This window comes from Polyergus mexicanus, unplaced genomic scaffold (genome assembly GCF_030449975.1).
Source record: "Polyergus mexicanus isolate NDT 795.1 unplaced genomic scaffold, iyPolMexi1.0 SCAF_12, whole genome shotgun sequence".
In the NCBI taxonomy this organism is placed as follows: Eukaryota; Metazoa; Arthropoda; class Insecta; order Hymenoptera; family Formicidae; genus Polyergus; species Polyergus mexicanus.
This window is the reverse complement of record NW_027223332.1, coordinates 5,720,462-5,734,656: the sequence shown is the minus strand read 5'-3', so window position 1 is coordinate 5,734,656 and position 14,195 is coordinate 5,720,462. Positions and strand designations below refer to the sequence as shown.

Below are 14,195 nucleotides of genomic sequence, written 5' to 3'. Positions count from 1 at the left end.
TCTATCCGCTTGCCGGTGTTCCGTGAGGAAACTTTTTCTCGCAATAAAATGTACAATGCGCGTTTGCGCGCGCACGTGCATGAGAAAGGGAAGAACGTGGCTTCGGTAAAAATATGCGAATAGATAAAATCCATGAACACACTGTGGCTGTGCCATAACGACGACTGCTGCTCTTCTTTTCTCGAATCTTTTTGCATACGCGCGGAACCGACTTTCTCAGAGTTAATATCGTCTTTAAAGTGGCGCTTATTCTTGCCACTTCTCTCTTCGTGGCAAGCCGCCGCCGCTGGCGCGATGCTACTTTTTTCACGTAACTTCATCGTTTTCGACTTCTTCATATCCTAGCGTTTCCACACGAGTTAAAAGTCTCATGTAATTTCATCCAACCGAGCAACCGCAATTCCACCGACATTCCCTCGCGACATTAATTCATGCACGTTTATACAATGTGGGCGTGTGTATAAATACGCTGGCATATATTTCAATAGTAAAGGCGTGATATTAATATGATATCGTATCGTTAATGTCACCCATTTAATAAAACGTGTAATTGAAACTCGTGTTACTTTTTTAATATATCAACTTGCGCGCTCGCATCATACAGATAAAATTACAATATCAACGAAATATATTAGTCGGTACACACGTAGTTGCGACTAACATAAATGCAAAGATCAAGCTTTGCATAGAGATGAATCCCGGGATTAAAACTGTGACCTCCGAATCGAGCCCGTCTTTGAAGACGTAGTCTGACAAAGATCGTCCTTTTCTACTTAACCGCTGCGATAATCCTCAAATAGTGCCATGAACCGTTGATGTTCGAGGTCGAGGACACCCGAAGGTCCTAGAGTGGAAGATAAATTCTCCGAGGACTTTGTCCGTCCTCAAGTTAATTTCCCAACCTACTAGAAGCCACTGATTTAACCGCTAAAGCGAAAAGATTTGTCCTACTACGCGGATGACGAAGCCGGCTTAACTTAATTAACGATGAAAGTCCATAACAAATTTGAAATCCTGATGTTCGCAGTATTACGGGAATTGCAGCGATAATTACATAACTGAAATAATAGAGAAGATGCTTCGTTCCTAGTTAATTCGAGGGAGATTCCGTTGTTTCCTCGTTCTCTTTTTTATGTCAACAAATTGCGATGTAAACAATATCATTCGCAACATTCGTTATATGTTCGTTCTATAATTTACCGGTTAGCTTCAGAAACGGGAGATACAGTTTGCTCGGCATCTCGATAATGTTGTCGATGCTACCCGCCTCCGCGTTCCCGAATATCTTGCATTAATTCGGGCAAGCCTATCTCGCGTTGCTCGCGGCGTGTCAGTGGTTGTGTTCACCTGCCGATATCCCGTGTCGAAATTTGAGTTGCTACTTGTAAGGCTTAAGATTTGCACTCTGGGAGAAACGTAATTATGTAGTAAGCAGTAATTCCAATATGCTGTGACAGGATACGCAACTTATCGCCTTAATTCCGTATAATTGTAATTGTATTATTTGATTGTGTGTCTTCAATTCGTTCTTCTTTCACACCTCACTCTCCGCTTATAATGTTATACAAGATATAGTATTCATAAAAAGGAAAACTTATTTTAGACTCACCGTTCTATTTCCGAGATTCTTTATTCTGCACCCCAGTTGAACAGTATCTCCTGCCAAGCCAGTGATGCTGGAGGGCATTGTGGTGTCGAAGTATGGACCAATTTCCGGCGTTATGCGTTCTTGGAAGGAATTCACCATGGAAACGCGCGACTCGTACGCGATGCCTTCTGAAAAGATCATTTCGATTTTCTCACAACTGTAATGGCGACATTCTAATAAAAAAATTCTCGCGTACGCAAAGATAGATACAAAATTATATTTCAAATATAATAAGATTATTAAAAATGATGCATTATATAATTTTTTTTAAATCTTGGTCTATCTTATCTATTATTTTAGTGAGATACATTTTTCTAGGCGAAAAAAAGAAACAATTAAACTTTAGCAGAAAGAAATGCGTTTGCATGTTATATTTATATAATTTGTACTAAAAATTTTAAATGAAGAAATACGGGATGATGTAGTCAAGACTGTGCGGTCCTTGTACACGTGACAAAGTTTCAAAAGTATATCGTCGACTAACCTGTACATATCCCGTCCCGTACTGCGGCAAATATAATCTCGCGTCTGACTGAATACGTCTCTCGCGGATCGCGAGAGTGTGCCGAGCACACAATCGCGGGAACGCATACGTGCGTGAGCGAGCAAAGTCATGTCTATTTACATGGAAGATGTTAGTGGGCTTACGTACCGCGTCTGCTGATTACTATTCGAATCACGATCTTCCTAGATAGAGATAGTTCGATGGCATCGCGAGCTGCCGATCGAGAGAACGCGCTTTAAAGTGAATTTTAGCTGACTTTGGCGAATCAATAAGCGTCGCATCGACCTGTCCTTTCGGATATGCTAGTCTCGAAAATTCACTCCCAAAAATTCACGCTCCAATAATCCGCGAGATATGATTTAACGGAACTTGCAACTCATATAACGTCGCTTATATAATGTAAACCTCTATATTAACTCAATTTTTTTTGCCCGAATCACATTTTTATCGTATACGCGAAACTAGTGGAATCATATATTTAAAATTTATTAAGCCAATCACAACTCGTAATTTAATTAATATTTGATATTTTTCCTTTGCTTATGTTATGTTTAAATTATGTTAAATAATCTATATTTATATGCAAACGGTTATAAGTGAGATATCAAATTAGGGGATACCCAGCAAATATAAATTCCAACGAATTTATTCGAGGAAAGCAGGGGTTAAGAGGGTTTATTTCCAATCTACGTTTCGTCGTGTCGCTATCCTATTACCGCGGAGCGCTTTAAATATGTCGTAGAGGCGGGCGCGTTTCACATTCGCGTTGTTCACGACGGAACGATCTTTTTCACTCGGCACAGCAACAGTTTAATCGGCTCGGTGTCTCGTACCTTAATGCAATATACGTTGCGCGTGGCTGTTAATAAACGATACGGTCGGTTGAAAGCACTTTCTTCTGTCGGAACGAGCACCGCGTCCAACTTTGATAAAGTGATAACGATTCTACGCGCTGTATCTTCTAGACCGTGGCAAAGAGAGAGAGAGAGAGAGAGGGAGAGAGAGAGAGAGAGAGAGGCAAAAATGAGTTTTGCGAGATGAAAGGCCCAACTGAACAGGAGAGGCCGAACGGGGCACCCTCGTCTAAGCTATTTACTGTAATAAGCTTGGCGAGCCCTCAAGAGAAGATCCTACGAAACTCGCAAATTAACCCCTTCCATTTCTATGTTACTTGGCAAAAGCTGGAGTTTAGCAAGCAGCTGAATTATTCGAATCCCTCTTGCCATTTCGAGATGCTATAAAAGTATTTTCACTTGTATATATCTTTTCGAAGCTAAAGAGCTTTTCGGTATCCTTGTTTCCAACGCGAAGATCATCTTTTAAACAGTTCTCTACTTTTGTGATAAAACATTAAATTGTATTAATAAAAATTAATGCAAAATTTTATGTTATATTGTATAATAATAATAATAATAATAATATATGATGATTAGTCTCCTTTCTCTCTCTTTTTTTATCATCTTAGAATATAATAGATAACAATATATTCTATTATAATATTTAAAATGTAAATTGTTATTGCCTGCATTTTGCACACTTTCACGAAATGTAACGTTACGCATTACCGAATCCTCCCGGGCCATTGTAACATAAGATCATTTTGATCTTCCAATTTGTCGGAGAGAAAAATTAAAAAGCGCTGAAATGTAAAACTTTGGCTCAAGGATATCTCGCATTGAAGAGTTTGGAAATGCCATATGTCCTGGACCATTATATATGCATACACATTCTCGAAAAGATACCGATAAACACTGCGCGAGGAAAATCGCGAAGAGCACTTCCCAGCCGGAAAAATCGCGCGTAATCGGCGGAATAATATTCGGGCCCTTATTCAAACAACCGGAACTCTCGGTCGAAACGGAGACAAATAAAAGAGAAAAATTTAAGAGAAAAAGACAGAAGGAAAAGAGAAAGAAACGTCGTCGCAAAAGACATATGTCGCAAGAATTTCCGGAAATGCATGTATCGGTGCCAGACTGCCGGTTTCGACGTTGACGATCGGAGTCGACGGATGCGCGCGACGCTCGTTTCTCCCGGATTTTCGATGCATGCAGAATGCACCGGAGGCGAAACATTATTTATATCTTATGCGTTGGCAACCCCGCGAATTGGAAACCCTCGATGCGCTGTAGCGTTTCGTGAGAAAGCGAGATATACACAATTCGCTGCCAACAATGGAAAACGTTTTCTAGGATGAGTTCTCGTCGCGAAACGTATTGACGCGACATCATTATTCGAGCGAGAAAAGTCACATCCTCTCGAAACTATTAAAGTCGCGAAATTTTTAATTTATTCGTAATTTTTATTATATAACGCTAACGTAAAACGCATGTCACTATCATTGCAGCATCAGCACAAAAGGACCACTTTTAATATAAAACTTTCATATTGCCAAGCATAGTTAATAAAACTTTGCTATAAAAAGCTTCTTCTGCTCCCTGTACATTATCTGAAATTTAAAGTAATACATACATTTCGTAAAAGAGAAAATAACTTTTGTAGCAATATTCTCATAATGGCTAACAGCGCTCTTCTGAAATAATATTCGCATCATTTTCAAAACATGCTTAACATATTTGATTCGAAAAGTACCAAGTTAAAATATAGAAAAATATAGCGAAGAATTGCAAAAGAAAAAAAATAAACAAGAATGAATATGATATTTACTAATTATACATTTTAATAGATACATTTTTGGTCTGTTTCAAATTTGGTATTTATAATAAGCATAATTTACTTTAAAAACATAATAATTGCTTTGTTCAATATATTATAAACAACTGCTGTACAGAAATATATCATAATAACAAATTATTTATTAATATGCCATTTAATAGTAATCCATATTTTGGTATCTTGATAAACAATGTTACTGATATAATAATAATTTAACAAAATAAATAATCGTATCCGTTATATGTATATATATATATGCATGTATGTATGTATATAATACATAAAAATTAAAAATTTATACTTTAAAATTTCTGGTAAAAAAATATAAAATCTTAATGTAAAAAAAACTTTCATTTGCCATTTAAATTCTCGACGAATCATTTTCAATATTAAATATCGTAGGAAAGATTTAGCAAAAAGTATCTCGTCCTGTTCGCGCTCCATCCTGAAAAGAGGAGTGCTCTCGGAAAAAGTCGTAAGACGACTAGAAAGATCTCGTGGGAATAATATCCACCTCTCATTGTTCATACAACTAGGACGAGAGGTTGGGGCAGAGTAAAGGTAGTTGGAAAAACGAGCAAGAAGTAAAAGGCAAAATGGAGAAGGAGAAACGTGCAGCTTCGAGTACAATAGAACGTCATCTAAGAAGATGTTAGTAAAACATACATCGAATACATCGAATGTTTTACGACAAAGTATGACATCCCGAGAGAAAGGATGATGTTCTTTCAAGATGTTTACCAAAATATTACAAAGTTTATGACAACTGTGACAATAAAATGAGAATATTTTACAGATCAACATGAGGCGTATAAAAATGAGATTAATAAAATCATACGTTATATGTATATATTATTATATTATACAAAATGTTCTCTTAAGATAATATAACACACACAAAGATGGTTAATTCTCTGAAATTTTTAAATAGACTATTTAAAAAATAATATAATAAAGAGATTTCTTATTATCAACAATATAGGCATTTACGAAATATATTTCAGAAGCGTCATGGCACGTATTACTTGTTTGAAATTTAAACAGATTGCACACATAGTCGACTAGCAAAGATCTGTAAACTACTTGGCGGGCTATATCATGAAAGATTATCGAGGAAGAAGAAACTGTCGTTGAAAGAAGTCGTTGAACGACTTGGCGAGCCGCTCGGGAATTACGTTCTCTCTTCCCTTGTGAACTGACAAGGAAAAGCGATGAGAAAAGCGCGGCTAGACGGAAAAGTCGTAGAGGGCGAGGTCTCGAAGTACGAGGAAATATCCGGAATGTATGTACGTACATATATTCGAAAACCTCGAAAGTACAGTAGAAATTCTGTGAAAACAGACGTCGACGATCGAGGCTGATGGATGCGCACCGCTCCTCTTCAGCTCGTACGCATTTTAGGGCTCGTCGCGAAAAACTGGGCGCGCGAAGAATGCATCACAAGCGAATGCCACTTGCGAGTCTCGTACGCGATTCCGTCACGGTAACACTATGAATGTTTGGTTTTTGCTGTCTATAAAATATGCTCGAGTTACTCGCGCAATGTCGCGTATATGGCAAGCATAATAGAATTTTTGATTTCTAGAAAAAAAAAAAAAAATGACAAGAAGAGTTTGGCGCGTTTTGTTAGAAATTTTGCAGTTTTTTTAGCCAAGTAGTGAAAAGAATAGATTTTCGCGAAGAACTGTTTGATGAAGAACGATAAATATACAATGTTATTAGATACGGTACGTGAGATATGATACACAATTGTGCTTTTATTCTTTTTTTATTTCTCTTTAAACATATATAATTATATGACTTTATATATATATATATATATATATATATATATATATATATTACACCAAATTATAATAATTTTGGGTGCTTTTTCTTTGTAACAGTTTTGGATGATATATATGAATATTTCCAGGAGATGCATGAGAATTATGACATTAGTGCAGCGCGAGTGGTCTAATGTCAATTAATGTGCGAAATTGCATAGTATGCTATGGATTTTCATTAAACTTCCAGCAAAATAAAACTATATGTAATATTGGCACGGCGAACATATCAAGGAAATTATTTAGATCTTTTGTGATTCTAAAATGCTAATACACACACATTGCTTCAAATACAAATTATTCTATCAAGATTATTTCTTCCTATTCTCTTATATCCATTTAAGAATTTAGAAAAATACCTTTTATTTACAAAAAGTTATATAAAATACTCTGGAATTCTCTAAACATTATTTTATCAACGTTGTTTTTCGTTGACACATTGCGGTTATCTTGTTCCAATAAAAAGCGACAAAAAAGGTCTAAAAGAAAGTAGCAAAACTATTCTAACCATTCCTCCAATGGTTTCTCAAAATACAATTCCGATAAAGGTTCTCTGTAGCAGAGCAACATCGAGAATCGATACGTTCTTCTCAGGATAAAACGCCAGTGGCGATCCAATTTCACCCTCGCGTCGCGTTCTCATATTCGAGCCTCGCGGATATTACCGTAATCCTTGTATCAAGATACCGTCCGCGCTGTTTGGTCCCAGGGTCGCATTGCACCATGTCTGGGCGTTTATATTCGTACATCCTTTGCATGTCTACGAGCGTCTACGAATAAACGTATGTGCAGCGCGAAAATAGGGTCGTCGTTCTCCTTCTTGTCGTTGTCATCGTCGTCGTCGTTGCTCGCGTTTTCGTCCTCGTTCGCTCGTAGCAGCGTCCGATGCGACAACATCATCCGCAGCTTCTCACTATTTCCTACAGTCTGCAGCGTACTAACAGTAAAATGCAAATAAAATGCAAGTATAAATGCGCCGAGATAGCTCGTAGCGCGTCGACTGTTTACGAAACCACACATTTACGTTCTGTTTTCTCCGACTGGAAGTAACGCCGACAGCATCAGGCTGATGCGGTTCGCGCTTTACACGGCGCGAACTTTTCTACGTAACTCGGCGAATTTTATCCGACTGTTAAGAATACATTCGAAATCGCGAGAGATTCGGACGATGATAAGCGAAATTTCAAGCGGCAGTTCTGCTGCTTCTACGGCTGTTCGTGCGCGGTCGATCGAGAGAAGCACCGTAAAGTAAACCGCGATCTCCGGCTATTAAGCACAGCTACGATTACATTAATATTACGTAGCATACTGCGACTTGTAGTTCTTCTCTCAAACGCGTCGTGAAATTTTGATAATGAAACTTTGCTCGAGCGATCATCCGTAATTTGAAGATATAGCGCAATGTTCACTTCATCGCGCACGAAATAATGGCGGTATTATCACAGCGGTATGACAATTACGATGCTCTCTCTTAATCTCTTAGAATACCACTGATGAGATATTACCGTCGACGATATCAACCCCTGCGCGTTTTTACGAAGAGAGAAAGAAACAATGTGCCGCGCGGAGCAGTTAAAAAGCAATGACCTGATGGTGCATACGTATGGAACGGTCGCTCTGCACTACTCTTTATCTCTCTCTCTCTCTCTCTCTCTCTCTCTTAATATTTTTGTTTTTTATTCGAGATAAACACAGCACAGCCGTTTGGATTTAACCCAGTTTTACGAGAGAAAGGGCAGAGCCCAAAATCACACTCGGGAATATATACTCAGCGAAGTAGAATATAGTTATGACAAAAAGAAATAGAAAAAATGACAGAATAATTATAAAATAATTTCATTTCTCTTATGCATGCGTAATCTCATTTCGACCTTTGCAATAATAGGGTGTAGAATGTTTCGTATAATTCCTTGATAAATTTGAAAGTACTCTTTTCTGATCAAAGTATGTACAATATAAATGACTACTATTTCTTACAACTTTTCATTTTTTAATCATTAAGTACAATATATCGGCCATTAAAGTTTAACAGAAATTAAAATCGAGACAAAATTTTGAAATAATTTTGTTAATTTATTTTATATTATTTTCTTTTATATTTAAATTATATTTATATTACTAAGCTTTTTTAAATTTGCAATCAACGACAATAATAAATCATTATATCTGAGATTAAAACGTGACATGCTTAATCTGAGAAATATACTGTATATTTTTGCAGAAGTTTATTTCGCGAGTGGAATAAGAAACTTTATAAAAATGGCAAAAGAAAATTTGATACACAGACAGTTCAACTGTAATGATATAACTTTATAACTTTACTATGTAGATAATGTACATATGTAGATAATGTACAAAGAGGAAATTGTGCGACGTAAAAATTGCAAAGTTTTATTCTACGCATTTTTCTTAAACTTACGGCAAACATAAAAAAGCAACCTAATATCTTGCAGGCCGCAGTGCAGTTAGACAGACGATCTCGAAAGAGTTAACTTGCGGTTTTTAAAGTTTTGCCAACGTCGTGGTCGAACGTATATGGCGGTCGATGGGATACGGACGAAAAGAAAAAGAAGACGTCGATATCGATGGAAAAGCGATGAAGTACGCGAAGACATAAGGAAGAAAATATAAGATATCGAGTGTGTAGAAAATTGTCGGGCGTTCTTGCGCGCTGATCGATATTTGCTTCACGTTTCGTTTCTTTGGCACATAGTCTTTATTGATGCCATTAACGTGTCATATATTCCACTCGTGATGTATATTGCTATCTTCAAATTTTATATGTTACAAATTAATGGTAGATATAATAAACGGTTTCGAACGTAATAATTTTAAACTGTATTCTCTGACATTAATTTAAAATAAGTGTAAAATAACAGAAATATGTTTTTATCAAATTGACTTTTACCGTTGCTTAGAATATTTATTAGCGATTAGATTTATTTTTTAAAATCATTATTCTAAAATTTTATAATGTGATCTCTATTATCTGTTATCTGAGAATTTTTTTTTTTCTTCATCTTCCTTATCCTAACCATTATATAATCCGTTTTAAAATACGATAAGATTAGCAATAAATGTTAATGTTCATTGTATGTGCCCCGATTATACTGTTAATATATTGTTATTGTTAATATATCGAGTTTCCGCGTACAATATACGTGGCTGTATTGGTATTACGCCATTTTTACGGGACAAAAAGGCGCGTGATGGATGAAGTGTGGGCGAGCGTTCTTACGCTGCAAAATTTATTTTACCTCTGCGGTCGCGCCTCGACTCGGCACGTGCGTGAGCCGCAATCGTGTAAAACATTATTCTATATTACACTTCACAAAGGTGGAGAGCACTTGGTGAATTATTCCAGCAGCTTCTTCTTGCCGAGTGGCAGCGGCGGCGGGAACGGAGAAGCGTTCAGCATGCGTGGAATTGCAGTCGGCGGGATTGCCGTACCGAGTATATTATCCGCCTGAATTATCGCGTGTTTAATGACCAGAGTTTTGGATAAAACAAGATTTTAGACAATCTCGCGTATTCACCTACAAGAAGGAACGCAGCTTCTCGTGTTTCCGACCTAACGGTCTGTCGCACGTTGACTTTTACTACTAGATAGTGTCAATGCAATGAGGTAAATTTCTAAACGTTGGCTTTCATTATCTTATATTTTTAATAAGATTAACTATATATTTTTCTTTATATTTATATTGTAATATATGTGTTAAATTATTCGAAAATTTTTCACATCACTTTTTCAATTTTGAATAAAAATAGATAAATCGTTATTGCGGCATAAAATATCTATCAGCAATAGATATTTTGTTAGAAGAAAAAAAGACAACATTTATTATCTTTTTATCTATTCTTATTTCGCACCCGGAGCAATTTATCAGATGATATTGCGAACGATGCTTGTACATTCGCTAATAAAATTACATGCTTTGTCTGCATTTTAATAACGCTTCGATAAAGTACAAAATTTATTATTATTTGAACTTACATAGATTTAATTTTCTCGCTTGTGATATTAAACAATATTACATTAGTGCTTCTCTATTTTTAAAGTCTATCACCGCGTTATTTAATGTGAAGCTCCGTGACTTGATGTCACGTTGAAAACTCCTTGAGCCAGATAAATACGTTAAAGGCAGGCACGACTTTACAAAAATGTAAGCGACGTTCCTGAAATACCGAAATGTCATAGCAATATAGTCAAAAGCCGAAGCTTCCAGCAAAATAATAAGAGGTGAATCTCTCCGACGAAAGAGAAAGAGAGAGCTTGTTGGTCGAAGATTATTGACCCAGCACTCGTTCCGTGTGCTTAAAACGAGGAGGATACGGCTTTTTGTGCGTCATAAAGTGCCGACAAGTAATCTAGAAAAGGGACGAACCTGATTGAATTAAACCGACGACGAACGTGACGTTGCTTGCCAAGACAGCCTCTGAAGATAGAGGGGCTGATATTAATATGAAATTGCTCCCAGGCCCTCTTGCGCGCCTTGGGGATACCTTACGCGCAAAATTACCCAGAGTTATGACGGCAATCAGGTATTTTCTAGCCACTCGCATAGCTGCCGATCCGGAAGAAAATTTATAGGATGTGACGGCATATAATCAAATTCTCATCACAAAATTTAAATGAACATCTGTTGTTTAGTGTAGGTAACGCATGTTTTTCACAAAATCAAGAATGCATTTTTTTCATTGCCAATTACACGTGTGTCATTTGTAATAAACGTTACCGTAATATATTCTGAGCAAAATAATATTTATTAACTGTTTGTACATTTTTTATGTCCATTAAAAATGTCCATTAAATCAAATATTAATATATATATATATATTTTTTTTTGCTTGATGAATAAGTTCACATTTTTATCAAATAAATATATATTAATCTATCAAACTCGTTCTTCCAGATTATTATCATTACTTGAATTTTTGCATTTATAAGCGCGTCAAAGAATCGCAATTGAGCCTGTGGCTTTCGAGACATCAAATGAAACCTATTCCTATGAGAAACGGAATTCTCATTAAAAACTTTTTTTGCTTTTTTCATTCGTGAACGAAGAATCTAGCGATCTTAATGCGTCTTTAATACTTAAGGATCGATTGACCGAACCTAACTTGGCGTTTTCTCCCTTTCTGTCGAATTTTAAGGATCTTTGCGTCTCTTGCTTTTTGTCCAATCATATTCAGGTCTCGTTTACTCGCGCTTTCTTTTCCCAAACGTTTTCGTTCGTTTCAACGTTGTATAATGCGTTGTATAATTAAAATTTTAACCGAAATCATATTGCGCGAATTTTAAGATACCGTAATCGTTTAAAAATTGCAGCAAGCAAATTCTATTTTTTCAATGCTAAGGACTTTGAATTAATTAAAATTTTAATTTTATATATTATACGTCACGTGCATACTTTGCAGCATATATTTCGCTCAATTTAATTTGTTTTCTCGCGCACATACTTCTCCATATTTAACATGTACTCACGCTAAGTGGTATTCATCTCTTTTTATTACATCGAACTTTTTCACGCAAGCATTATTTTCTGCATCGCTACATTTATCACATACTGGCGAATCATTTTCGCAAAATTTTATACGTGCTATCCGAGAGAAAACCATTATTAGATTGCGGTATTGTTTTATTAGAAAGATTATTATTTTTTTCTATTTTATTATGGATAATTTATAGAAAAAAAAACAAAACATCTTTCAAAGATCCGTAAAATGCTTCCGAATCAAACTTAAAAAGCATCACGAGATATTTACTGCGATATAAAGCTGTTTTACTCTCTGGCGAGAAATAATTTCCATTATATTGTTATTCGTCGACTTTATCATTTTAAATATCGGTACTTATATTCGGCACAAGAATCGAAGACGAAGAGCGGAGAGAAGCCGCGCCAATCCCTCGAAACGTTTCGCGAGGATATACGTTTCCGCTCTTCTAAGAAGGGAATATAAGAGAGATGAAGAGCATCCTTGTGACTTTCCTATCGCGCCACGATGACATTCCCACAAAATTCTCGAAGGGTGGTTGCGGCAGACACGATTTCCGTACTACTTTTTTCATCTTACGGAAGAAAAATTTAATTTTCTTCCCGTCAGTGTCGCGCGCGCACGCCGATATTATCGTAAAACGGTTTTTATGCGATCAAAACAAAGGGATCTTCATTCTTGATAAAAGTATACGATGGAAGATATCTCCCGCTTTGGTGTATTCATATAAAAAAGTAAAGTGCGAGCAGAAACTGATTTGTGTATATTACTTTTAAATTTAATATATATAATTTATATGTAAAGAAAAATAAGATAAAAATTTAAATAATATCATCTTCGAGACGAGAAAACCTTTATAAAATTCTTTATAAAATTTTTTCCCAAGAATTGCATATATTCATAGAAATACTGTGCACTTGGCACAGCTCCAATATTAATCTTACAAAAGTTGAGAAAACACGATGGAATATTAATGTCTTCTTTAAAATATTAACACTAAGGGAAACACGATTTCAAATTATCTATTTATGCCGTTATTGAAATATATATTACAAATGGATACTGTTTATACACGCTACATAATATTCACTATTAGAAAGTCTCCACAAATTACACAATTACATAGTACAGTTACGTACATATTTGCGAACCATATTCATACACGCGAAATGCGATTTTCCGCATATTGATTGAACGATCGAGGATATTCTATATCGATCATGGTACAATAAAACGACAACATAAAAATGCAAAATGAAAAAAAATTAAATCACTTCCAAGAGCAAATGATTTCCAGAGCAAAATGCGGTAGTAGCATTTTTATCGTTCGCCTCGATGACCGGTGTCGATCTATACGTAGTATATAGGTCAATATAGTAGTCATTATGATGACCTCAGTCAGAAGTGAGGTTCGCGCACACTTGTTCAATAAATTTGTTTAACGATAGTATTAAGGCATACCTTACAGAGCACGTTTCCCGAAGGAACGCTGGTATCTCTGCACCGGTTTTATGTCTTGCCGCAACAATGCACTTACATGGATGCTTTCGATAGGAACTCATCAATGATAACGACATTTTATGTACGCGGAAATGGAATTGCCGCAACGTGAAGATTCCATCGAGTGCTGGAAGCCGTGTTTCTTTTGATCGCGATCTTTCCTTTACACGCGAAATAAAGTCGAGAAAGATTTTTCTTTTTTTAAAATCCTTTCTATTGTCTAGTGCCTTGGTAAGTTTGCAAGGGGAGATTCTTATCAAGGATCAAGGATTTCGCGTTCACGCGAATAGATCATTGAGAGCTTGCGGTCAATAAAAAGTAACGATTATTCTTGTATTATACTATATCTGATAGATATACACATATAATTCATGTGACACAACAATGTTATGTTCTTTTTATTTGTACATCCCCGTTCTTAATTTAGATTTCTTCCGTATGAGGGATCTTTTATGGCATATTATTATGCACATATGTTTGATATTGTTCTTCTGTTTATATCCGAGAAGAGAGATAGATTGAAGTAAATATCTTTTTATCGATA

The 14,195-nt window shown here is 36.1% G+C and overlaps 1 protein-coding gene across 5 annotated transcripts in view; it reads right to left on the bottom strand.

The window, feature by feature from the left end:
• The window catches only part of LOC138938466 (zwei Ig domain protein zig-8), a 50,243-nt gene that overhangs the window by 23,341 nt on the left and 12,707 nt on the right, over positions 1-14,195 (bottom strand). For 4 of the 5 annotated variants that reach the window (XM_070305455.1, XM_070305454.1, XM_070305458.1 and 1 more), the window contains one exon: positions 1,610-1,776. In XM_070305455.1, coding sequence (XP_070161556.1) covers positions 1,610-1,776 — 167 coding nt within the window. The remainder of the gene's footprint in view (positions 1-1,609; positions 1,777-14,195) is intronic. The other variant, XM_070305457.1, reaches the window with a different exon arrangement.